The sequence below is a fragment of the Terrapene carolina genome, unplaced genomic scaffold (genome assembly GCF_002925995.2).
Source record: "Terrapene carolina triunguis isolate 2854851 unplaced genomic scaffold, T_m_triunguis-2.0 Scaffold558, whole genome shotgun sequence".
In the NCBI taxonomy this organism is placed as follows: domain Eukaryota; kingdom Metazoa; phylum Chordata; order Testudines; family Emydidae; genus Terrapene; species Terrapene triunguis.
In genome coordinates this window covers 12,973,187-13,000,471 of record NW_020664909.1, presented here as the reverse complement: position 1 = coordinate 13,000,471, position 27,285 = coordinate 12,973,187, and the positions used below count along the sequence as shown (strand labels likewise).

At 46.5% G+C, this 27,285-nt stretch overlaps 2 protein-coding genes across 6 annotated transcripts in view; one reads left to right on the top strand and one right to left on the bottom strand.

The window, feature by feature from the left end:
- The window catches only part of MPC2 (mitochondrial pyruvate carrier 2), a 29,098-nt gene extending 7,208 nt beyond the window's left edge, over positions 1-21,890 (bottom strand). Inside the window, exons 1-3 of the mRNA XM_026658989.1 lie at positions 21,650-21,890; positions 7,585-7,705; positions 6,528-6,555 (exon numbers count right to left, since the gene is read on the bottom strand). Of these exons, the coding sequence (XP_026514774.1) occupies positions 6,528-6,555; positions 7,585-7,705; positions 21,650-21,752 (252 nt within the window). The 5' untranslated portion in view covers positions 21,753-21,890. The remainder of the gene's footprint in view (positions 1-6,527; positions 6,556-7,584; positions 7,706-21,649) is intronic.
- A 464-nt stretch (positions 21,891-22,354) lies between these two features.
- DCAF6 (DDB1 and CUL4 associated factor 6) overlaps positions 22,355-27,285 on the top strand; it is a 164,410-nt gene continuing 159,479 nt past the window's right edge. For all 5 annotated transcript variants that reach the window (XM_026659013.2, XM_026659014.2, XM_026659012.2 and 2 more), the window contains exon 1: positions 22,355-22,602. In XM_026659013.2, coding sequence (XP_026514798.1) covers positions 22,509-22,602 — 94 coding nt within the window. In that variant the 5' untranslated portion in view covers positions 22,355-22,508. The remainder of the gene's footprint in view (positions 22,603-27,285) is intronic.

Genomic DNA, 27,285 nt, shown 5'->3' with positions numbered 1-27,285 from the left:
AGCGCTGGCACCGCTGATTTCCCCGACAGCCAGGAGCTCTTCATCACCCTTACCGAGATCCCGTACCAACCGTCCCCATCCCTTACCCCGGACACAGAATCAGGGGAAGGATCAAGCAGTAAGTGCTGTAAACATGTAAACATTTATTTTTAACAGAACGGGAATATTCATAATATTAACAATGTGTTTTTACCAAAGTGCTTTAAACAAGTAAAAAATTATCTGCTACAAAACTGGAATATTTACAATGCTAACAAAGGGTTTCTCATGATTTCTCTGCCTTAGGCTCTTCACAATTTAGTCCCAAGTATTTTAAAAAAATTTTACAATGTCCGGTACTTCATGATTCTGCAGCCCAAGACGCTCCACTCTATAGTCCCAGTGCACCTAGGCGAAAATCCGGTCAATATGGCCGGGGATTGATGAGAAATCCTCATAGGAGAACTCCTTGTAGGTCTCATGGAGGTAGATTTCCAGCCTGTTTATCAGGTTCCTGGGTAGGGCGATCTTACTGGGCCCTCCGTGGTAGCACACGTGTCCCCGCCACGCCACAATCAAGTACTCCGGGATCATCGCACGGCAGAGCATGGCAGCATACGGCCCTGGTTTCTGCATGCTTTCCCTAAGCATGCGTTCCTTCTGGGTGTCCGAGATCCTCAGGAGGGTGATGTCGCTCATGACGCCCTGCTTTGAATTAGGGAGGGGAATGTTAGTATTGGGACTGCTTGACAGCCACGCGGTGGAGGGAGAGGGGCAGCATACAGGGATCTTTCCCTGGGACAGCCGCGAGGGGGTGGGACAGGGGCAGAGTTGATGCTGTCCTGATTGCTGGCAGCAGAGACTGGCATTGCTTTCAATGTGAAAGGAGGCCAGTGCTACTAATAGAATTTTAAGCAGCCACAAGTCTACGGCTTACCATGATTGCCCGCTACAGAAGTTCAGGTCTCCAGCCACGCTTCTCAGATCACTCCAAGACCACCGCAAGTCCACAGGCACTGAAGGCGAGGGCCGAAAATTCGACCTTGTCCTGAGTGCGCATGTGAGAGGTGCAGTGCATGGTCTTGTTCACAGAGAAAGACTAGGTTCTTTGTGTACAATTTCATTTATCTGTCTCAGGAATTCACTCCCTTTTTACAATTCACACAGACACATCTGCGACTGTCTCCCAACCCAGCCTGTCAGCACACTCCCAGAGGCTAGCGCAGATTAGGCGGAGGAAGAAGAAGACGCGTGAAGACATGTTCTCAGAACTAATGGGCTGCTCCCGAGCCCAGGCAGCCCAGCAGACACAGTGGAGGGAGAACTTGTCACAAATGCACCGAGCAGTCATGGAACGGGAGGAGAGGTGGCGTCAGGAGGACCAACAGGCTACTGAAAAGCTGCTTGGACTAATGAGGGAGCAAACGGACACGCTCCGGCGCCTTGTGGATGTTCTGCAAGACCGGAGGCAGGAGGACAGAGCCCCGCTGCAGTCTATCTGTAACCGCCCTCACCCGCCACCAAGTCCCACACCACCCTCACCCAAAGTCCAAAGAAGGAGGGGCGGCAAGGGCCGTTAAAACTTTCAGTCAACCCCTGCAGACTGCTCTAGCACTAGAAGGCTCTCATTCCCCAAAATTTGATAAGTCCTTTCCTACCCAACTCACACAAGCCCCCGTCCAAGTTTCACCCCCCATGTTTCATGTGTGGTTCACAATAAAATATTTGTTTCTGTTCATTACTGTTTCCATCATGTTCTTTTGGAGGAGAGTCTGTCTGAAGGGGGGGAAGGGGCTTGGTAATTGGACAGGACAGTCACCTTTAGCAAGGTACAGAGGCGGGGTCAGGTCCAGCATCAGGACACATACACAGTGCAGTCACTGGTTACCCTGGTCAGTCTTGGAGGTGGTTTTCATGTTCGGGGGCGGGGGGGGGGTTGCTCTGTGACTTTGTGGCGGGGGAGGGCAGTTACAGATCTTATGCAGCGGTCCTTATCCTGGCTCACAGATCCACGCAGCAGGGGATCTGTAACCCTACCCCCCCTGCCAGAAAGTCACATAGCCGACACATACACGCAGTCCCCCCCAGGAGTGCTGGCAGGCTCCATTGAAATAACCAGTGCACCAGTGCGGAGCCTGTCATTCCGGGAGTTTAGAAGCATCATTTGCATCAGAACACTAAACCCGCCCCCCGCCACAGTCTGCGTCCCCGGTTTAAAACATTCCCGCGAAAACAGCAATACAGACAACGGTGTTCATTAACTAAATAGAACTGATTTTATTTTTTGGGAAGGGGAAGGGGGTGAAGGGGGTATGTAACTGGAGAGGATAGTCAAAATGAACTGGGTAAAGAAACGGGGGCAGGTTCAGCATCTGTGTCCACAAACTTAAACAGTCACCGGTTAGCCTGCTCAGTCTGGAATCTTGCTTTCAAAGCCTCCCGGATGCACAGGGCATCCCGCTGGGATCTTCTAATCGCCCGGCTGTCTGGCTGGGCGTAATCAGCAGCCAGGCTATTTGCCTCAACCTCCCACCCCGCCATAAAGGTCTCCCCCTTGCTCTCACAGAGATTGTGGAGCACACAGCAAGCTGCTATAACAATGGGGATATTGGTTTCGCTGAGATCACAGCGAGTCAGTAAGCTTCTCCATCTCCCTTTGAGACGGCCAAAAGCACACTCCACTACCATTCTGCACTTGCTCAGACGGTAGTTGAACAGTTCTTTTTCTGTGTCCAGGGCGCCAGTATAGGGCTTCATGAGCCAGGGCATTAGCGGGTAGGCTGGGTCCCCGAGGATGACTGTAGGCATCTCCACATCCCCAACAGTTATCTTGTGGTCCGGGAAGAAAATACCTTCCTGCAGCCGTCTAAACAGACCAGAGTTCCTGAACACGCGAGCGTCATGAACCTTGCCCGGCCATCCGACGTTGATGTTTGTAAAACGTCCCCGATGGTCCACCAGTGCTTGCAGCACCATTGAAAAGTAGCCCTTTCTGTTGATGTACTGGCTGGCCTGGTGGTCCGGTCCCAGGATAGGGATGTGAGTCCCATCGATAGCCCCACCGCAGTTTGGGAATCCCATCGCGGCAAAGCCATCTATGATGACCTGCGCGTTTCCCAGGGTCACTACCTTTGAGAGCAGTACCTTAACGATTGCGTTGGCTACTTGCATCACAACAACCCCCACGGTAGATTTGCCCACACCAAAGTGGTTCGCGACTGACCGGTAGCTGTCCGGCGTTGCAAGCTTCCAGAGGGCTATGGCCACTCGCTTCTCAACTGTGAGGGCTGCTCTCATCCTGATATTCTGGCGCTTCAGGGCAGGGGACAGCAACTCACAGAGTTCGAGGAAAGTCCCCTTCCGCATGCGAAAGTTTCGCAGCCACTGGGATTCATCCCAGACCTGAAGCACTATGCGGTCCCACCAGTCCGTGCTTGTTTCCCGGGCCCAGAATCGCCGTTCCACAATATCCACATGACCCATTGCCACCGTGATGTCCTGGGCGCTGGGGCTCGTGGTTTCTGACAGCTCTGTGCTACTCTCCGACTTCAGGCCATCATGGCGGTGTCGTAGCCTCCTCGCCTGATTTCTCTGCATCTGCCTCAGGGAAAGGTGTATGATAAGCTGCGAGGTGTTGAGAACGGCCACAACTGCAGCGATGGTCGCAGCGTGATCCATGATCGCAGTGCTGTGGCGTCCGCGCTGTCACTGACCAGAAAAGTGCGCGAACTGATTTCCCGCCGGCGCTTTCATGGAGGGAGGGAGGGCGTTAGTGACGGACGGATGACGACACATTTTTTTACCCAGAAGGCATTGGCGGCTCGACCCAGAATTCCGATGGGCAGCGGGGACTGCGGGAACTGTGGGATAGCTGCCCACAGTGCACCGCTTCCAATATCGATGCTCGCCCCGTTAGTGTGGACTCACAAAGTCGAATTACTCTCCTTAGTGTGGACACACACGTTCGACTTTGCAATATCGATTCCACATATTCGATTTAAGTAAAATCGAACTACCCTCGTAGTGTAGACATACCCTAATATTCATTACCACATTTGAAGTTTACTGCACCAACCCTGGAAAAGAACCTGGTCTCATGTCCTGATCAAGGAGAATTTTGGCTGATGATGCAGTTTAGCTCCAAATATTGTGTTCAGTTTTAGTCTCACTATTTCAATAGGAGAAGCAAAGTCTAAAGATGAACGATGCAAATGTTTATAGGCATGGAAAGACTTCCACATGAAGAGAAAGTAAAAAGATTAAGAGAGTGTTTAAAGAGGAGACACAAAGGTGTAGAAAAATGAATGGCATAAAGGTCAATTGGACTAGGGCCAGGTCTACACTACCGCGGTAGTTCGACGGCTGGCAATCGAACTTCCGAGTTCGATTTATCGCGTCTGGTCTGGACGCGATAATTCGAACCAGGAAGTGCTCGCCGTCGACTGCGGTACTCCACCTCAGCGAGAGGAGTACCGCGGAGTCGACGGGGGAGCCTGCCTGCCGCGTGTGGACCGCGTCTGAACCGCGGTAAATTCGAACTAAGGTATGTCGACTTCAGCTACGTTATTCACGTAGCTGAAGTTGCGTACCTTAGATCGAATTGGGGTGTTAGTGTAGACCTGGCCTAGATGGCCTCCTGAGGTCTCTTCCAACCCTAATCTTCTATGATTGGGTGCTCTTAATTACCTTCTTGTTATACAAAAAGACAGTGACTTGTCTACCTTTTCCACCACTAACCTGTGGAACTCACTACCACAAGTATCAGTAAGACTAAATGCTTAGTAGGATTGAAAGAGGATGAGACATTTAATAAAACAGAATATCAGCATTTACAGAATTAGCATATCAGGGAGAAAACTTACACTTTGGGGCATAAGGCAGCCAATAACTGACAAGGAATAGGATAATATTTCTCTCCTATGAGCCGGGTATTCCATAGTTCTTCACTGTGCAGTTTCTTGTGTCCAGTGCTGGACTTTGATGATACTGGACAAGATGGATGCTTGGTCTGATCTGGCATTGCAAGTCCTGTGTTCCCAGTTCAGGAAATGGAGCTGCAATCTTTATTAGAATATTGCAATAGTACAGTATGGCAGTGTTTTTGCCCTTCTCTCACGAAGTTTAAATATTTAATGTAGGACATATGGCAGAGTTCTTAGTCCCACAAATGCTGGCCCTATAGTTTACTTCTGGTCCTATACAACAATTTACTTACAATGGCAGTTACTGCACCAGTTCACTGATGCTAAGTATGTAGCTAGATTCAGCTATGACATCAACGTTTCTGCAAAATGCTGGGTTTGATCAATTAGATTACCTGCAGTATTGCCAAGCATTCAGCAACACTGAGTCAGCTCCCCAAAAATCATGAGATTTGTTTAAAACAAATAGGTTAGGGTTTTTATTCACCTTCTGGTTTTTGAGCCTTTAGGCTTCATGTTTAAGCTTCTTTCTGGAACAATGAGGGCTAGAAACTTTAAATTTTAAGATGAAAGCTATTAAGTCACATAACCCCCCAGCTCCAGGGGTTTAAGACATACACCAACTATCACAAGGCTCAACCATGTGTTAGTTTAACATTGTTTTAGCCTAGTAGTGGCATCCATTTTTCAAATTCAAAGATAGAAATTGGTTTCCATGGGTCATACATGGGAATCAGTCTAAATATAAACCTAGTTTTTGAAGATGTACTTTTGAAAAAGCGGACTGTGTCACTTGCATGTGTGGCATCAGATGCCTTAAGCTTTATACAAAGGGGGGAGGGATAGCTCAGTGGTTTGAGCATTGGCCTGCTAAACCCAGGGTTGTGAGTTCAATCCTTGAGGGGGTCACTTAGGCATCTGGGGCAAAAATCAGTACTTGGTCCTGCTAGTGAACGCAGGGGGCTGGACTCGATGACCTTTCAAGGTACCTTCCAGTTCTAGGAGATAGAATATCGCCATTAATTTAAAATTTAATTTAAAGGTAAATGAAATGCTGGAAAAATAATTATTTAAAGAATAGTTAGAACTCACATCTTCAAGAAAAGTGAGAAACAAACATTGATGGGCCGCTGATTATTAAAACTATCTAAAAAGAAGATTAACATACTGGCTAATGTCTTACTATTTTACCTATGTGGTATCACTGCCCTCTGCTGGACAGTATCAGTCTTGTTTAGTATCCAACTGGAAGCTTCTAGCCACTAAAGGATGACGAAACCTTAGTATTACTGTCAGTAAGGACTCCTTTGGCTTGAGTAATAGAGGCTTGTATGTTGTATGTTTTTGAAGCCAGAGGCCTTGTGTTGTATTCTCAGTGCATCATGTATTTGGGTTATGTTGCCTAATATGTTAGGAGAGCCATGCAGGACTTTATCTAGGAAAATATACAGTTTCAACACTAGTTAATATAGATTAACATAGCAAGCGCCTCACTGCCATACAGGGAAAAAGCTATTTTATGGAAGTTATGTTATCAGAAGGCTACATACAATTCCAATTTCAGCTTGAGGGCAATGTTGTGGAGGCACAGGAAGCCAGGTATGGCATTATAGTGCCCAGGCCTACTGGTAATGCTACATCAGCTAAACTGCTGCTATGCATAAAACAGAGAAAGATCTACTGGAAAAACAAAAACCCAAAGCTAAAGCAAAGGATGAGGAGAGGAAGAGTAATCTGACTGTTGGACATAAAATGCCTGAAAGCTGGTAAATATTTTCAAAAGATACCTTTCTACAAATACTAGTTAGTTCATTTTTGACATAAAGCCAATGCCAACAGTAGACTAAAAGGCTGACATGGATGAGGTCCAAGAGTGAACAGCCCTGAATGTAAACCTGACATGTAGACTCAAACCACTAAATTTCATAACAGAAGGACTGTTATAGGGAAGTTGAACTGCACTAAAATCAAGGCGTTCCCATTTACCAGAATGGTAATCAACTTTCACTTGCATCTGAAGAAGTGAGGTTCTTACCCACGAAAGCTTATGCTCCCAATACTTCTGTTAGTCTCAAAGGTGCCACAGGACCCTCTGTTGCTTTTTACAGATTCAGACTAACACGGCTACCCCTCTGATACTCAACTTTCACTTGTTACCTAGGCAGTGTTTTTTTAAAAGAGATTGTATACTATAATATGTTTAAACAAAGCTAATGCAGAAGTATAAGTACATCCTGGTATGAATAAACTAGGAGCCTCAGAAACTCAACTCTGTCCTAGATTCACTACAATTGTTGTGCTGAGGCACCAGTTGTAGCATGTCTGTTCAAAGTGACCTTGCAGTTCTCCCCCTATTAGGCTGTAATCTCAAGAAGTCATTTTTAGCAACTGACATCCAAGAAAGAAAAAAACAACAACATAACACTGCTGGATTGTTATGCTACTCCATTGGGGGTGGACTGCTTTAAGAGGAGTTTTGCATTGGGCCTGGCAATAGTTGTTCCACAGCAGAGGGCTCTTCAGTGAAAGTATCTCTTGCTGACCTCCAAGAATCAAACTGTTGTCACGTGTGTTCTCTACCATTAGAGTGAAGGTATAGTCATTCTGACACTCTCCACATTTTAAAAACATAATCAGGACCTTAATAGCAAATTCTTTGATGGCACAGCCAAGAACTGGTCACTTTCCTCCTGGGTAGCTGAAAATCATTCCCTGACCTGCAGAAACGTTAACAATATCAGCAAAGTGACTTCTTATGCTTACCCATTTCATAACAGGTGCCCAGAAAAACACTGTTTTGGGACCTGGGGAGAAAGAAAGAAAAAAAAGCAACAGTTTGAGTTAAGGCATAATAAACTACACACTCCGACATAGCTGTAATGGTACCAAAATGTATTTTTAAAAAGCATTTGTATGAATCCCACAGTTGAGGGAGTAGTATTGTCTCATGCACAACACAGCACATACAGTGAGAGCTTTTCTACTCTGCTCTGCTAATGCCTTTCTAGCCTGACCCACAACCCCTCTTCAACATTATGGTCTTAGCAGTAGTATCCAAGGCCATTTTGTTTTCTAGGTTATTAGAATGGCAAGTGAGCAAATAGCTACAGTGTGAATAATGCAGCTGTGGCTTAAAAAAAAAAAGTGCGGTCCCAGCTAATGACAATATAGAAAGCTGTATCACTTGTAGATCCGCTCTTATGGCAATTCATGACACTAGTCCCACACATCTAGCATAGCATAGCATAATGTTTTTTTTTCCTCCATGAATTCCAAAATACTTTACTGATGAGAGCACACCCAGGAAATCAGACTAGTGTCTCTACCAAAAGCTGTAGTATCGCCATCTCTTGTGTGACAACAGATCTGCTGCACCACCGTATACAATTAAAAAGTGGAATTCAGGATGCAAAAGTAATTATCCATATTGGAATTTTCCCAGCAGGGCTACCATCCTCACCCGCATGCAAAAAAACCTTGAGTGACGACGAACAGTCAGGATCTTAGGTATGACTGATCCAGAACATGGTGGATACAATTTTCAGGAGCGTTTAATTCACGTAGAAGCTTAAGTTCTGATTGACTTTGAGTGCAACATTCTGAGAGCAGATGGACAGGAAATGCCTATGTATTTTTGTCTCCCAAATACACATCAGACCTAAGGGTCAAAACTTTCAACTTCAAGTCGCAGAAGTTAGGCACCCAAGTCAGTGGCTTCCTTTTCAAGTCTGCTAACTTTCCATTGACTATAGACCCTATGAAAAAAATCGGGGTGCCTTATTTTTAGCACCTCACAATTAAAAATTGTCCTAAATGTTTTAACTGTCACTGTTGGCAGCAACTATTCCCTATGAAAGTAAGAGTACAGGAGCATATCACCACTCTGACTTAAGGTTCTAAAATCAGTTGCCAGACATCTTTGAAGCAATTCAAGCCCTATAAAATAGTTAGCAACAATAACGGTTTAAAATACAACAACTGTTTTTACATTCTTGTACTGTGCTCCCAGGCCCATACTGCTTGTAGAACAGAGATCTCTTGCTGATAATTTCCTTTGTTCCAGCAGCACCTCCCACAATACTGGACATTTGGGTGGCTCACCTCAACTCTGCAGCTCAAGGAGGTGGATCAGCATTTTGGTGCCATGTGCTCTGGCCATGTCCCCTCTGCTCCCACTTACTGTCCGATGATTTATTGCAAAGCTGTAAAACTTGCACTTGCATAAGATTTTTCAGAATTAACAAAATAACTACATACATTAGACCAATAAAGATGGCTGAATATCTGACTTCAGGCTCACGAGCCATCTAGGGCAGATAGAATTGTGGAAGATGCTGCCAGCAAAAAGAAAACTAATGGTAAGAAGTTTTTCATTCTGCCGTTCAGCATCTCCCACAATTCTGGACATCTGGGATGTAGTGAGCAGTGAACAGCTGTAGGGAGGGTTATGGATACAATTTGGTAGGAAAGAAGGGAATATTCACCCTCCTTTTTGAAAGCTCACTCAAAAGGCTACCTTATTTCTGGGCTACCACCTGCAGCACCTTCCTTCCAATGAGACCTCTTTAGAAGACAAAGTCCACCTCATAGTGATTCATGAAGGTGTTGCCTTATAGACCTTTGCAAATTTCCAAAGCGGACTCACTTGCTCATTCTGCCCTTGAAGTTGCTAGGGATCTTGTGGAGTGCACCTTAATCCCTTCTAGAATAGGAACTTAAAATGCTTTATAGGCTTCCACCCAGCAATAGAGGACTTGGAACGTCTAAGTCTCTGGCATTTTGGGTGGAAGGAGGACACAGGTAGCCCAATATTTCTGTGGATTTTGTAAGCTGGAGACAGATTTTCAACACACTGACATCTAAGGTGTGCTACATTTTTTCAGCTGGATACTGAGATTTTGGATAGAGGAAACGAAGCACAAAACACTTGGGAAGTATGGAAGGAGGAATTTACCTCAGGAAGAATGGATTTTCTGGAGTCCTGAGCACTACCTTGGCCTCATGGAGCATGCTTTAAGGAACCTGAAGAGATAACTCTGCCAGCTTTGAAACTTGCCTGGCAGACGTGGCAGCTATTAAGAAACAAAATCTTAATGGATAAGAAACTGCTGACACGGATGTCAAAGAGATGGGCTGGTCAAGGCCCTCAACACCAGTAGTAGGTCCCATTTTGGAAAGAATGGGCTGACCGCTGGGCTGGCTAACTGGACTGCTTGAAGGAATCTGGCTACCTGGGGGCTATCTGCCAGGAAGCAAAAGGATCCTGTGAATAGCATGCTACTGATCTGGCATGTAATGGTACTGGGCTATCTATGCCTTCTTGGAGAAGATCCAAAATGGTTGGGATTCCTGGATTTGTCTTGTGCTCTTGACACCAGTAGTTGAATCTGGACCAGACAGAGGAGTAAGCATGTACAGTAACTCCTCACTTAAAGTCATACCAGTTAATGTTGTTTCGTTGCTGATCAATTAGGGAACACGCTCGTTTAAATTTGTGCAATGCTCCCTTCCAACGTCGTTTGGCAGCCGCCTGCTTTGTCTACTGCTTGCAGGAAGAGCAGCCTGTTGCAGCTAGCTGGTGGGGGCTTGGAACCAGGGTGGACCGGCAGCCCCCTATCAGCTCCCCGCTCCCCTAAGCTCCCTGTGCAGCAGCTGCCTGCAGTTCAGCTGTCCCTCCCACCACTGCCATGTGCTGCTCCTGCCCTCGGCCTTGGAGTTGCTCCCCAAGACTCCTGCTTGCTGTGTGGGGGGAGGGAAGGAAGAGGGGGCTAATGTTAGGGTGTCCCCCTCCGCCCTGCTCCAGCACCCCGCTTACCCCATCTTCCATAGAGCCGGGGGGGGGGACACACCAGGGCTCAGGATGGAGGGAGCTTGCAGCAGCTGTTGTCTCAGCAAGCCGATCTAATTAACAAGGCAGTGTACTTAAAGGGGAAATGTGCATCTCTCTCTCACACACATACCCCCTCCCGCCATTCCTGCTGCCTTGTAGAGTGAGAGCGTTAACCCTTGAGGGCTCAGCCAATTGCTAGTTCATCATTTAGCAGTAAGGGAAATATCCCACCCTCTGACTCCTCCACCTCAACCAAGCTTCACACTCATCATCACTGTGTACCAGTATTAAAATTGTTTAAAACTTATAGTGTGTGTGTGTGTGTGTGTGTGTATAAGTCTTTTGCCTGGTGAAAAAAGTTTCCCTGGAACCTAACCCCCTCATTTACATTAATTCTTATGGAGAAACTGGATTCGCTTAACATCGTTTCACTTAATGTCACATTTTTCAGGAACATAACTACAATGTTAAGTGAGGAGTTACTGTACTCATGACCCCCTGAGTGGTCACAACCCCCAGTTTGAGAACCCCAGCACTAGGCTCTTTGGCCAATTGTGTGATAAGACATTTGTCCCCATGGATCCAGAGTCTGTCTCCCTGGTGAAGTATTTCAGCGTCTTTGCATTCATATAATTCGTAAACAGGTCCACTGCATGGAGGCTGAACGTTTGAATGAGGAGATCAAAAACCTCCTGATTCAGAGACCACTAGGAGCTGTTGACCCTGCTGAGCCAGTTCACCTTTCAGTTCAGATCCCCTTTTGAGAGATCATTCTGAAGTTAAGAGAAATTGTTCCCTGCGCCTCATTATTTCCATTGCTTCCACATGTAGCACCTGACTTTGTTTTGCCTTGGTTGCTTAAAATATACACCCAAAGTTATGTTGTCTGACTGAACTTGGGACACTTTTCTCCTGTAGGGCAGACTGGAACTCAGAGTCAGCTTGCCCATACTCAGCTCTAGAAGGTTTATGCTCTGAGCTGTTTGGGTTCAAGTGTGCTGGTGTCAGGTGTGAGAACTAGAATAGTGGTTCTCAACCAGGGCTACGTGTACCCCTGGGGTATGCAGAGGTCTTCCAGGAGGTACATCAACTCATCTAGGTATTTGCCTAGTTTTACAACAGGCTACATAAAATGCACCAGTGAAATCAGTATAAACTACAATTTTGTAGACTGTGACTTGTTTATACTGCTCTATATACTGTACACTGAAATGTAAGTACAATTTTTATATTCCAATTTTATAATTATATGGTAAAACGAGAAAGTAAACAATTTTTTAGTAATAGTAGTTGTTACAAAATCAGACCTAAAAATACAGAAGTGTAAGCAAGTAGTTTCTAAGTGAGGTGAAACTTGGGGGACTCCTGAAAGGGATACAGTAGTCTGGAAAGGTTGAGAGCAACTGAACTAGAGGATCTAGAAGGCAGATGGGCATACCTTTGCGGTCAGTATTGTGGGCTGATCACGACTGTAGGGAGTTGATCATCTGTGTTAGAACCCATATTTGATCTTTCATGTGGTCCAGGGAGTTGTCCCACCCCTTTAGAATAAAGGCTTGAAGGCATCCGCTACGTGACTGTGGCCATGGAGCAATCCCTATTCATGACATCGGAGGCCCAACAGTTTAAGACATAGTGCTATAGTAGGCTTTCTGCAGCTCTGGAGCAAGATGACAGAATCCTGGATTTTCTGGAACCTCTCTTAAGTGTTTATTTCTGTGCCCAGATGAGTCTGGTGGATGGAATCAAGAAACTTTTTTGGACACTGATGAAGCCATGCACCTGCAGGAGATTCAACATCTGAGACATGGCTTGGTGCTCTGCTGACTGCAATGGAGTGTTATTCAAGATGTCATTCAGGTAGGTTCCCTGCAACTACTATTATCTTTGTAAAAACCCCAGGGGTTGATGATGGGTTAAATGGGAATGTTCAGTACTGATGTTTTGTGCTGCAGTCAAACCTCAGAAGTCTACAATGGCATGATCTGATGTGGATAGGGATCTGGAGATATGCATCTGTTAGATGTGCTTAAGTTTAGAAGCATGTGCCATCTCTGAAACCAGCCTGGGTCTCATTTTCCTTGGGGAGTGGAAGGGACTTGTCAGAACCCCTCCCCCGAGTAAATTGGGAGGGAGGAAAGCTGATTAGAAGCTCTGGTTCTTTCTCCAGAGCACTCAGGCCCCCTTGTAAGACTAGGGAAGACTTATGGCCCCACAAATTTCCTTTCTTTGTTCTTCAGGCATCCCTTAGGACTTACCCCTCCATGTTGACTGGCTGGGGTCCTCTCCTCACTTTTGGAGCTTTACCTTGATCTCTACTGGGGTTCTGCTCCATTTGTCTCATGTTGGAGTTGTGGCTACTTTGGTGGGAAGGGGACCCCCCATCTGCCTGTCCAACTTGTAGCCCCAGAACTTAATGGAATTTGGGTTGGTCGGTCAGGCGCAGTCTGGGCACAACTTACCATCTGCTGAGTCTTGGAAGGTTGTTTCACACAGAGTACTACTTGACTTTGACATGGTGCTTTCTTGGCTGCTCTGCCATACCTGTATAGGGGCAGAGGAGCCAGCAGGGAGGCACTGCAGTGGAGGTGCAGGGTGGACTAAACTATTAGCGCATTAACCAATCCAGGCAGGTGTAAGCTGAAACGAAGAAACTGCTCCCTATCGCCCAAACTGAATAGGAAAGGAAGAACACCGCGCCCCACCCCCTCCACCCACACAGAATGGGGGCTGGAGCAATTGATCACCAACTACCTCATATCAGGGAGCAATAGAATCTGGTGCATGAGGAAGCGTAACCAGATCACGTGGTGTCAAAACACTGATCTGCCTCTGTAAGCAGCAGAGTGGAGGGGAACAGCCTAGATGTCCAGAACTGTGGGAGACACTGGGGTGCAAAAGACATGCATTATTCTGCTTTGTTTTGGAAGTGAAAACAATTCTACCTGGCTGGGCATATTTATGGTGCATGTGGAGCTATATAACATTCAATATTTTTAAAATAGTAGTTATCTTCTTATGGAAAGATCTTGGTTAGTGTGCCAGCATCACTTTCAGCAGAACTAACTGCTTTTGAGTCAGTCTAAACACTTCGAGCTCCCACAAAATTGGCATTAAATACTCAGACTGTTCATTTGTTGACAAGTGAAATTAAAACCATCTACAATGGTCTCAGTTTTTGGGACAGGTTAGCAAGATTGTACCCTTATATTAAAGTAGAAAGTTCTCAGGACTCTTAAGCAAACATGTAGAATGTAATGCAAATTGAGTGAAACACATGGATTGGTTCCCAAGTACCAAGTTAAACCAGGACCATATTGCAGTTTTGTTAACAGATTAAAGCCCACAGCCCATTCAGTTTGTTCTGTCTGAATCCACCCTTGTGTTTTTGGACAACAAGTTCTTCAGGACAAGAATGTGTTACATTTTACACATTGTATAGTACTGGGTACATTTAGGATACCAAGACTGATCTCAGATAAGTTCACTAATATTTTATTATGCTGCAAAAGACTTCTTACAGCATAGTGCCATCAAACACTCATTTTATCTATCAATTTCCTAGAATAGACTTGCAGAATTAGAGACTAGCTGTATGCTGAAAAAGGAACAAGGGAAAGATTCCAGAAAGCTTAGACTGAGATTCTCTAATTCAGACAGATTTAGCATGTAATATTTGATAAAAATACTGTCATAATGTCACATTGTTCCATGCAGTAAGCAGGTACTTCTCAATCTAAGAGAATCTGATTGTGCTGACTTGCATCAATGGTGCTGCAGTTTTTTTATTTTCACAGTTGCCATGTTACATTATGAGAGTATTTACGGTTAATGCACGTCAGTACCATTCATTTTAAAGAATAGGCAAGAATCCTCTAGGGGATGCCAGGTTCATTATCCCCTCCTCTCCTAGAAGGCTCGCGCTGTTCTCACTCATTTATAAAAAAGAAACAACAATTCTGTGACCTGACCCAGCATTTGGGTCAGCAAGGGAACATCAGCTGCAAATGCATCATTAGCATGTCCCGAGGTACCGGATATGATGAACACTGCATATCCTCATACTCTAATAAAAATGCCTATTTAAGAAATGTACTAGCAGGCAAGCACAGATGTGAGTCAGTAGGGTATAACACAACAGGGGCAGGGGTGTCAGTGGGTATCGATGGCTTAAACAGCAGTTCTTGGAGTGTCATGCACCCATACTCAAACCAAGAGTAAGTATTGTAAGTAAATGAATACTCAGCAGGATTTAAACAATATTCTGTACTCCACTGCATTCAAGATTTGAGCCCTAAATTAGATTTTTAAGTCAGCCTACATTGTGGGAAAAATGCCTTATACAGAATAGCAGCAGTGTATTATGCTGGCACTAGTAAATGAAGCCTCATTAGGAGACAATTGCTTGGTAAACATGAAACTAAAATGGAGTTATTCTTATACTGTATAAAGGCATTGCAACTCCTGAAGTTTGCTAGAACAGCCTAACACTTCAAGCAGTAACTCTGCCTTTGTAATATGCTATTAGATTCACAGATCTAGTTTTACAATAATCACTGGTAGCTTGCACTTCTACATAGGTTATAAATTGCTAAATTATAAAGTTTGACACTGACATTCTACTCAACAATCAAAGATTAAAAGCATTCATGACTACACTAAGTGTAAGTACCAGCATATTATACTAAGTTCTCTTTAGAAGGGAGAGCCTCCTGAATACAGTAAATAGACTGAAGGCAGATATAGCAGGTCATTACAAGTAGCTGAAAGTCCATGCTGTTGTACAGGTGCAATTTGAAGTCACATGCGTAACCCCCCCCCCCCCCAAATGGGGGCTCGTTTCCATGGAACGTGATGTAGTGAGCAGTGATGCTGTTGTACATGTTCCCCAAAGTTTGGGCATGTTGCTGCCCCCTGGCTGGAAGCACAGTCATCTTTGTTACCCCAAATAGCTGTTGCTTCCACCTTCTCTGATTAACGGTCATATTCCAGCTGCCACAGAACCTTCAGACTCCAACATTCCATCTGGTTCTCCCTGGGCCCAGTGATGATTGAACCTGGTGATACTCTAAATAAAGAGCTTTCAACCATGATTGTAGCGGTTTCTATCACAACACACTGACTCAGACATGATAGACTACAGAAGGGGTGGGCAAACTATGGCCCAAGGGCCACATCCAGCCCTCCAGCTGGTTTAAACCAGCCCTCGAGCTCCTGTTGGGGAGCGGGGTCTGGGGCTTGCCCTGCTCCTGTGCTCCAGCTGGGGAGTGGGGTCCAAGGCCACTCTGAGCATATGCAAAGGGTCCTGGAAGCAGCAGCATGTCCCCCCCCCCTCCGGCTCCTACGCTTAGGGGCAACCAGGGGGCTGCGCGCACTGCCCCCACCCCAAGCGCCTCCCCCACAGCTCCCATTGGCTGGGAACTGTGGCTAATGGGAGCTGCGGGGGCAGTGCCCGCGGATGGGGCAGCATACAGAGCCGCCTGGCCACACCTACGCATAGGAGCCGGAGGAGGGACATGCCGTTGCTTCAGGTAAGTGCCACCCGGAGCCTGCACCGCCTGACCCCCTCCCGAACCCCAACCGCCTACCTCAGCCTGAACTCATTTCTGGCCCCACCCCAGAGCCCACACCCCCAGCCAGAGCCTTCACCCCCCTGTGCCCCAACCCCCTACCCCAGCCCTGATCCCCCTCCTGCCCTCTGAACCCCTTGGTCCCAGCCTGGAGCACCCTCCTACACCCCAAATCCCTCATCCCCAGCCTCACCCCTCCAGCTGAAGCCTTTCCCCTTCCCCTCCCACGCACCCCAACCCGGAGCCCCCTCCCGCACCCTGAACTCCTCATTTCTGGCCCCATCACAGAGCCCGCACCCCCAGCCAGAGCCCTCACCCCCTCCTGCACGCCAACCCCAATTTTGTGAGCATTCATGGCCCACCATACAATTTGCATACCAAGATGTGGCCCTTGGGCCAAAAAGCTGCCCACCCCTGGACTACAGAGTGACAATTCTTGAATCTTATTATATAGATTATATAGCATAGAAAGCTTCCTTACCTGGCTCCTTCAACACTGCCTGGAAAGTTTCTTTACTAAATCAGGTTTAAATATGTCTGCTAGGACTTCCCCCTCAGTGTGGAAACTCATCCATAGCCTTACTCCTGTTTAAGCTTTTCCCTCCCATCCACCTTCTAGGCCTTTTAGATTTGCAACACTAATGGTAGACAGGTCTAAAGTCTGACCTACTTCTTCCAGCTATGTCTTAGGATCTTCCCAGGGAGGGTGCCTGGATAATGTCTTGTTCCAGAGGATGTGGCTGTATTTATTTTGGAACCTGGAGTGGCACAGGGTTGAGTAAACGCACTGCCTATTTACTGACTGCATGTCAAGGTCATAGCATTTAAAGCCTTAAGAAAGAGAAGACCAGTCTGAGGGCCAGGCCATGGACCTACATCCACCTGTGACAGCAACTAGTAGGCTCAAGTGCTAAGCACTCATAGCATAATCTTAATCAAGGGCCCCCCAAATTCAAATGCTTTCTTTCTCATATGCTTGCCTGAGCATCAGTGGCATTCTTCCATGCAATAAAGTCCAGTACCTATTTCTTCCAGATTATGGTGGGGTTTTTCCACAAACATTTTCATGTTCATTTATGCTGGTGTGGGTGATGTTTTACTCCTACATTCAGGAAAATGCCTGTTCAAGTTATGTTTAGTATTTGTGATAGGGCCTGCAAGCTTCCAAGCATGTATTTATGCAAACATCTAATTATTTTCTATGTATTTTCCCCTAAAAATACTTCAGTGTCCCTGCAGCAAATGCAATGATCAGTAACAAATCCCATAAGCCAGCACACATGCACTTGAGGGGAAAAGTTGCATGTGAATCTGATTGGAATTTTAAAACTAATACTTGAAAAAAATCTTGACAAAACCCTCAAGAAAACGCTCCTGAAATTATTAATGGGGTTTTAAATTGACAGTGAGTTGATTCAGAGACTCAAGAGGAGGGAGAGAACGGTTTGTTTGTAAGCTCTTCCTCAGAAGAGAAGTAACTCAAGAATGTGACAAAAGTGCTGCGTTTTGATTAATTGATAGCCTCCACATGCATTTTGATCATCATAATAAAAATAAATTGATTAAAGACACTTTATGAAGCTTGGAATGTATTACACATGTCTACACTTCGTCCCTAGTGTAACTATTATTACATCAGGGATAAATTTGGGTCATAAAAATACAAGATCACCTTATTTTGAATATATGCTTCCTGCTCCTAACAAGGAACAGACAGTACACTGATGAAGTAATATATAAGTCACACCAAGAGATGGACTCTCTGCGTCGTTCATGAATCCCTGGCTGAAATCTGACTATCCATCCCTGATTAAGATGCTTTAAACAGTGAACACATGACAGAACACAAGCCAAGTCACATCTCTCTGCTGCTAACACTAGCTTTCCACCAAGTGGCAGCCAATCGGAAGTGGGGGAGTTGGCTTGGCACCTCCCATTTGTCAGAAGCTTTCACTGTCTTCTAGCAACCTTAATTAGTTTGAAAAGCATTACCCAAATGCAAGATTTTTTTTAGCATTTCAGCCAAAGTTTTCTACAAGTCAAAGTAAAGGGATTTCTCTTAGTCAGACACAAGCGATTTAGAATCTAGGTAAAAAGTCACTTATCAAACGAGGCCATCAAACTAGGCTTCACCAAGGACAGATGACTGTACATTAAGCACTTTCCTTTTAGTACAAACAAGTATATTTCCACGTTGGATGGCTTTTGTTCTAGTTAAATGTGCTCAATAGCCCTGGAAACGAAGCTCTTTATTCATAGAGCAGGTACAGAAGGGGCAAAAGTAAGAAGTTCAGTTTCCATACCCACTGACCCTTCACTGAAGCTGCCTATACACGTTGTGACAATTGTTCTTTTGACAAGGACATCTTTCTTTTAGAAACAGGATCACTATAACAGTTTGGAATTCCAGCTTCAACATTTAGAAAAGGCATGGAGCAGGAACGGCCGAAGTTCAACTCACAGGCCAAATTCACAAACCTGCATAATGTAGCTTACAATCTTTAATATTGATGATGCAGTTTAAATGAAGAGTGTATGTACATGCCAGGAAGTATCATCACCGTGGACCATCTAACTGAAATTGGCTTCATTTTTGGTCGGCTTAGTATAACAGAAAGGTTTTGGACACAGTTGCTCAATTTGGTGACAAGGGTTTGCACTGATCTAAATTAATCTAAACTATTTGAACCAATTCTTGTTAAACCAGTGCAATCTTTATTTTGAGAGAAGACTTTTGTTGTAGAAAAATGACCCAATGACTGAAAGCTAAATTCCCTTACTGCATAATCATGATGCACCCAAGAACACATTCTGGATAGATGAAAAGTCAAGAACATGTATTACATTAAAGAAAAACAGTGTAAAGAGCAGTCCATGGAAGACTTCACATTTCCTCAGGTATCTTGTGAAATCTATTTACATAGCAGATTCTAAAATGGAAGAACCACTTGTATGGTACTGTAGTCACTCAGTTGTAACTTATCTACCTTGATAACAAATAAAAGATACTGAGGAAAATAGAAGTGCATGCTTTCATGCTGGTTAAAAAGAGAGAATTGTTAAGGGGTAGCCATGTTAGTCTGGATCTGTAAAAGCAGCAAAAAGTCCTGTGGCACCTTATAGACTAACAGACGTATAGGAGCATGAGCTTTTGTGGGTGAATACCCACTTCTTCGGATTCACCCACGAAAGCTCGTGCTCCTAAACGTCTGTTAGTCTATAAGGTGCCACAGGACTCTTTACTGCTTGTTAACTGTAGTCATTTTGAATGTCTGGCCAACTTCTTCCCTCAAACACTCCTAGAGACTCCTGCTCCCGGGTATGTGCGCAGAATTGGTCACATAAGAAGAGACATGCTTATCTACCGTTTAAGTCCATGAAGACACATGATCCATCCACTTATCTTCTTGGATTCTCCTGTCTCAAGACCTTTCTCCTAATTTTCCCCCTCCCTTCCTAAAAGGGCACTAAACAAGACACTTGCTGGCTCAAATCTAAACTCCTAGGGAAATGCAAGATATTAAAGAGATCCACACGATTCATAAAATAGCTCCAGTGGTATACATCACTCATGATGAGACAAGACATATTCACTTATTTGTTTTGCCAGCTGGGAAAAAAAGCTTTACTTTGTACTGCATAAATGGCAAAATCTACAACGAAATAATTGAACAGCATTTGTTGCCCCCCTGCTCTCCTCTAGCCACTAACACAACATTTGCTTGAGGAAAAAAAAGCAGGTGAAGGTAGTTTTTTATTTAAATAGAAACGTCATTGGCTTCTTTTATTTTAAAGCTACTTCAACTACAGAGCATTAGCTTCTGAACCTGCACATAGGGGAAGCCAAAGGTTGAGCCAGAAGTGGCTCATCTCAGATAAGAAAATGAAGACAAGCAGCAGTTTGTTTTTAAAGGATTATACTTGAAGATAAGAGACCCCTACTGTTTCTTTTCCCTTTTCTCAGTCAGACTGATCCGAAGAAGATTATGGTTAACAAGTTCAGACCTGTGTCAGCATCATCTCTATTGTATTATTAGACTATTTGTAAAATGGCAGTATCAACACACTTAATATGTTTACATATAACTAGCTAGAAATCCCACTGCAGTTAATGAAGAGTCACAAGTTTTTGGATTTTTCTTTTTAAAGGGAAATAAATTCATTTCAAAGCTTGCAGAGGATGTTCCCATAAGTAAAGTAAACTTGCTAATTTGTGTTAGAGCAACAATACCACTCATTGTTTCCCCAATACTTCCCCCCACGTACTCTATAGAAGTGTAGACCAACTATTAAAGAAAAACCTAGTGTCTGTCAATTTGATGCTAAACACCACAGCAACAATCCTGTAGCGGCATATCCATAAGTGATATCCTTATGTCCAACAGGTTCCCTGCCTCAAAAAAAATGTTTTTTTTTAAATCCACCTGGGTTCCTTCAGAAACGAATATTACTGATCATTGAGACTGCAAAGTGCATTTCAAGATCAGAAAAGCAATAAGATACTATAGGATCCCTTAGTTATTGTATAGTGATCTATTACATCCATCCCTGTACTCTTAGCAAGTTCCCCAGTACACTAGGTCTGTATGTCCAGGTGCCTACTAGACTAAGGATCTTCTGCTTTTCACCGTTCTCTGGTTACAGGAAGCTCTGTTTGGAATATAAACACGTTTGAAGAAAGTCTTTCTGGTGAAGATCAGAGAGCTTTTCCAAAGAGATCTTGTAACACTCCCCGAAGGCAGCTAGGCTCCGGGTGGGTCTGAACTCCCCCAACAGCTCATCCCACAGCTGAACCCTCCTTAACAGAAGGCCCTTTCTGAGCTGCCTTGTCCTAGAGAAGAGCAAATCCTCATAAGTTTGCCCCAATTTACCATTCAAAAACGATTTTTTAGAAACCCAACCTCTGCCCGCCCCGCACCCCCGGTCCGGTAGGTGTGGGGCCCCGGGGCGCTCGACCTGTCACTGTTCCCGGCCCAGGGTCTCGCAGGGCTACCGGGTCTGTCAGGAAAGAAGCAGGTGCCGGGGCGGTACCACCCTACCCTCCCACAGGCCAAGGAAAGCGGGGTGCAGAGATGGAGCGACCGGGCCAAGGTCACAGCGAGCCCCAGCCGGGCTCCGGCTCCGCCCCGACCCACCCTCTCTGTGCCGCGAGCTGGGGGGCTCCCAGCGCCTCAAACCCGGGACCGCCGCCCGCAGCCAGCCCCGGGGACAGGCCGGAGCGCGCCCAGCCGGGAGCCCCGAGCGCTCGTCATCCCCTCGGGCAGGGTGAGCGGGGTCCCGCCCGGCCCAGCCGAAGGGGGCGCAGCCGCAGCCCTCCCCCATCCGCCCGGGGGCGGCGCAGCCGGTACCTGCCGGGTGGTTGTACAGGGGCCGCAGCCGCGGCGGCAGCTTGAGCTCGATCCGGTCAAGCAGCCGGTGGTAGGAGGCGCGGAGCCCCGCGACGGCGGCCATGTCGGCGGGGAGAGGAGAGAGGGCCCCGGGCTACTCTGGGGTCCCAGTAACAGCAGCAGCGGCTGCTGCTCCAGCGTCCTTCCCCGACCCGCCGCCCTTCGGCTTCCCTCCCAGCCGCCCTTCACGTCCCGACGCCGCTTCGCGAGAGGAGGACCCCGCTTTACTTCACGCTGATTGGTCCGCTGGGAGGCGAGGGGGCGGGGTCGAGCAGTTAACAGGACCTCCTCCTCCCCCTGCGCTCCTCCCTGCGTGGAGGGAGCTGACGCTACGTCTATTTGGGGGGAGGGAAAAAACTTTCCGGCCATCTTTGATAAGGGCAGGGACATCCTTTCCATTCTGGCTGCCGTGCTACCCAAACTAAACATGGCTGCCTTCGCGCTTCGGTGCCCCGGCCAAGATGGCAGACGCAGATGAAAGACATTGGAAGTTTAGGCGGCTTTTTGTGCCCAAATACAAGATGGCCGCTGTATGACTTCACCGTCTGAATCCACAAAGCCAAATGGTCACGTTCTCGCGATAGGTGTAAGTCTCGAGCGCTGTGACTGGGGCTGGGGCAGGGGCGGAGTCAGGGGCGGGGTGAGATGGGGGCGGGGAGCGGAGGAGCTGCCGCTGTCGCTCGTTCCTCGGTGGCGGCTCAGCGGCAGGCGGGTGCGTGCGCGAGCGAGTACCGCGCGGGCGGGCGGCTGGGTCTCCATGGTGAGCGTGGGGGGCGGCTGCCGCCGGCGGAGAGTCTGAGCCTCCCCTCCCCGCGGTGCCATGTCCCGGAGGTGCTGCCCTCACCTGCTGTGGGACGTGCGGAAGCGGAGCCTGGGGCTGGAGGAGCCCGGTCTGCTGCGGAGACACTACCTAGGTGAGCGGGGGGAGGGGCAGCGGGGGGGCGGGCGTTGCCGGCCGCTCGGAGCGGCCGGGGGGGGGGGTTCCTCGTCCCGCACGCGCGCCAGAGGCGAAAGTGACAGCTGAGCCCTTCCCCCTCCAGCGGCGGGGCGGGGCGGTGTGTGTGTGTCGCACACGTTGTGGCTCTGCTGGCTTCCCCCCGCGGCGCCGGTCACTGTGCTTTGGTCAGTCCCCTCCCCGCGGGTCGCGGCCTTGCTCTGGCCTCTCTGCGGGCTGATGAGAAACCGCTGCCCCGAAATGTCAGTCACCGCGTGAAAAGTTTCCCCCCCTGCGCCTGGGTGGGTGACCCGGGTCTAAAGGGTTTTGCGGGGTTAGGAAACAGGGGCGCTGGAACAGTTTGTATAGTGGGGGTGCTGAGAGCCATTGAACCCAACTGTCAACCCTGTTATGTGATGGGAACCCCTTCCAGCCGGGGGGTGCGGCAGCATCCCCAGCACCCCTAGTCCCAGTACCTATGGTACGAACCACCAGTGGGTGAAAACGTAACGCCTCTCTGCCCGTCCTCGGCTGCCTTTTCTTTCCAGTCCAGAAAACGGACCCCAGGGGTAATAAAGCGTCTCAGTCCAGTGACAAAACGCATTGCATGCTTACTCCGAACAGTCAGAGCCCTGTCTGTGTCAGCTGGTGCAACTCACAGTGAAGTGGCTCAGGAGTTACTGACAAAAGCATATGAACACCACTGCTACTGTGATTGTTTTAATAGATTGTGTCTCTTTCTGGTTCCTTGAGCTTGCAGTGCTGCACAGATGATTTTTGAAACTATCATCTTAAAACACCTGTTTATTTAATATTCCTTTACTTGTGTTAAAAACATCTCGGGATCATTAAAAAGGGTAGCTTTTAAAAATGCCACTTAATTCTCACCCGTTGGTGCTGTGTGTTTGTTCTTTGTATTTTATTAATATTGGACAATAACATTAGATTGGTGAAAAGAACAGGAGTACGTGTGGCACCTTAGAGTCTAACAAATTTATTTATGCTCAAATACATTTGTTAGTCTCTAAGGTGCCACACGTACTCCTGTTCTTTTTGCGGATACAGACTAAAACGGCTGCTACTCTGAAATCTGTCATTAGATTGGTGAGTTTTACTTTCTAGCTCTCATATATTACCCAAATACTGCTGCTGTTTTAAGTTTCCAACACCAGTGTTTTACTCCAAAATAACTGTTGAAATTTTAGGGTGGGAGGAAAGCAACGATTATTATGTTAAGTTTTGTAGTCCCCCTTCTCCCCCCCCCCCAGCTCTTTGGAGAAGGGACAGTTCTTCTCTGTTTGGAGCTCCATTGTGCTAGGTACTATACAATCTCTTTTAGGGCCTCTAGGTTCTACTGGAATAGTAATATAGTATTCCTTTAAATTGGGTACAGTAAGGCCACTGGAGTGAAATTTTACCTAAACACCTGTGACTTTTTAAACCAAAGAACCAATGTAAAAGGTATAATGCTTTATTTTTGTGAAGAAGCATTATATTTCTATTTCTATAGCTTGATCTGCTCTGGTTTTCAGTTGGTTTTCCAGAAAAATTTAAGGTGGTGTTTGACCTAGTAAGTCCTCAATATTTTTGTCTGTCTCCCCTTGTGTCATACCGTGACAACTGTAATCAGCCTAGTGCATGGATATGGTGATAGAACTTGAATACCCAGGTGACTTGATGCTTATAAAGGCCTAGATTTAAAAAAACAGTGCCCCAGTTTGAAGAGGGAATGGGAGCAATTTGGTGGCAAAATTAGAGAAATTAATTTGTTGAACTTCAGGAGATACTGCTAGACCTACTATTTTTTTCCAACCTTTTCCTGTGGCGGTTGAATGGGGATATAAGGGGGTAGGGAGGGGTGAATTTTATTTGTGAAGTGTTAGGAGGTTCCTGTCCAATATAACTTTTGTATATGTCCTTTTTTAAAAATGGAAAGTACAAGCCCTTGGGTTTTTTCTAACAGTTTCTAATTAAATAAAAGTTTGATAATTTTATAGTAGCGGTCAATATTTCAGTGAAGGTATGTCTACACTTACCCGCTGGTTCGGCGGCAAGCAATCGATCTTCTGGGATCGATTTATCGCGTCTTGTCGGGATGCGATAAATCGAACCCAGAAGTGCTCGCCGTCGACTCCGGTAATCCTGCTCAGCGAGAGGAGTACGCGGAGTCGACAGGGGAGCCTGCCTGCTGCATGTGGACCGCGGTAAGTTCGAACTAAGATACGTCGACTTCAGCTACGTTATTCACGTAGCTGAAGTTGCGTACCTTAGTTTGAATTGGGGGGTTAGTGTAGACCAGGCCTCAGATACCAATCCTATGTAATCTTGCTAGCTGGCTTCTGTTTCTAGTTGCTCAGTCCTTACTGCAAACTTACTGTAAGCTGCTCCAAAGAAGTGCAGACCTTAACTGCAGTTCAGTACTATAGTGGACCAGGACATATTTGAATTGTACCCAAAATGTTATTTAAAAATAAATTGTATTCAACTCCTTTAGTCATTGACACACCTGCTTGGTCTTGTGCCAAAAATATAAATTATTGCTAACCAAGATGCTACTTTTTTTTAATGCTGTAGTCACCTTTTGGTCTCTGGTAAAACTGATCTTAATCAAAGGACATATCTGCGATTAACATGCATTTGATCATGTACATACAGGTCTCTTCTGTGGTTCAACAGGAAACTGGAATGAGACCACAAACTCATTTCATACAGGTTATGGCCAGACAGCCAATAGGTGGCAAAGATTATTAGTCCATAGTGATATAGACTGAATTAGAGGTGAAAGTCTCAGTAATCTTCTAAGGACCACCTGATCATCCATTCCACCACTCTGATATTCTACCAGACAGAACTCTTATTCTAAAACAAAAAACAAAACCAAAAAAAAACATACACTTTGACTTGTTGTCTGTATAGTAATATCATGTTAATCAGTGGTGGTAATTCACTCGCGGGCTGTGAAACAGTTTGTTTACATTGGCATGCCGCCCTCAGCTCCCAGTGGCTGCGGTTTGCCATTCCCGGCCAATGGGAGCTGCAAGAACTGGAGCGGGCCGCAGGGATGTGCTGGCAGCCGCTTCCTAAACAAACTGTCTTGTGGCCCACCTGCGGATTACCCTGACGGGCCGTGTGCAGGCTGCAGGTTGCCCACCACTGATGTTAATGCTTCAGGCCCTGAATGTACTTTTTTGTAAATCTGTTGAAACTGTTTTGGGTAAACAATCGAAACAAAAATGGATTATCCCATTCCCTTCCACCCTCAAACCCCATTGTTAATATATTGCCAAATGTATTGTTGGTAATGTGGTGTGAGGAAGGTGTGTGTGTGTGTGTATTGAAGGACCCAACACACCATATACATACATTTACAGTAAAAGCTGTTATCCGTCCCTATACCAACCGGACAGCTCTATATACCGGCATTTCTAATCTTCATAGAAAGTCCGGTTTATAGTCCGCTTGGTGTGGGGCCGGCAGGCTCCCTACCTGGCTTCGCGTGGCTCCCTAGAAGCGGTGACGTGTCCCTGCTGCTCCTAGGCGGAGGAACACCATGAGAAGTTCAAAGTGCGGGAGAGGGTGTGGGGTTGGGAGGCGGGAGGGATTCCGGGTGCTGGATCTGGGGGGTGCTCACCTCGGGCAGCTCCCCACAAGTGGCAACCTGTCCCTGCTGGTCCTAGGCGGAGGAGTGGCTAGGTGGCTCTGCACGCTGTTTCCGCCCGCAGGCGCTGCCCCCGCAGTTCCTGTTGGCCGCAGTTCCTGGCCAATGGGAGCTGCAGAGCCAGCACTTGGGGCCGGGTAGGGGCAGCACACAGAGCCACCTGCCCTGCCTCCGCCTAGGAGCATCTGGGACAGGTTGCCGTTTGTGGGGAGCTGCCTGAGGTGAGTGCCCCACGGATCCGGCACCCTGAGCCCTTTCCCACACCTCAACCCACTGCCCCAAGCCCCCTGCTGCACTCAAATTCCCTCCCACACCCCCTCCCGCACCCAAACTCCCTCCCTCTTAGTTAACCGGCATTTTTCACTTACTGGCACTCTCCCATTCTCCTAACATGCCGGATAAAACAGCTTTTACTGCATATGGTAATATTTCCCTGTAATCTACAATCTAGTGAAAGATTGGAGGGTGGTGCAGTCTATAATCCTTTCCCTATTAATTTTTACTTAAAATGCCACTTGGCTTGTTCTGAAAGTCTAGTAATGGGCTGGCAGTCAAATGACTCATACTGCCTTATGGTGATTGGGAGCTCCGATACTAAACTTGGTTCATCTTGAGCACGTTAGGTTGACAGGTTGAATTGCTACAGTAGCTAGTCTAACAAAGATATCTAGGTTACATTGTACCGTCCTATGTAGATTTCCCACAGGAGGAATTTAGGTGTACTAGGAAATGGAGGTTGATCTTGAAACGTTTCTAAATAATTGTCCCCACTGTGTCCCTCTGAAGTGCTATAAAACTCCTGATGGCATTCTAAAAGAGGGGCTTCTGCAAGGGTGAGTTTGTGGATGTGTGTTTGAGGGGGAAATGCCTCTAAGGATCCCATCTGCAGTGATAGAGGAGACAATCAAGCCCATCATATCACTGCGGTTATACCTGCAGCTGTGATTTTGTCAGCATTGCAAGTTAATTAGGCTCAATCAGTGCTCATATTTGAGATCTCCAAGG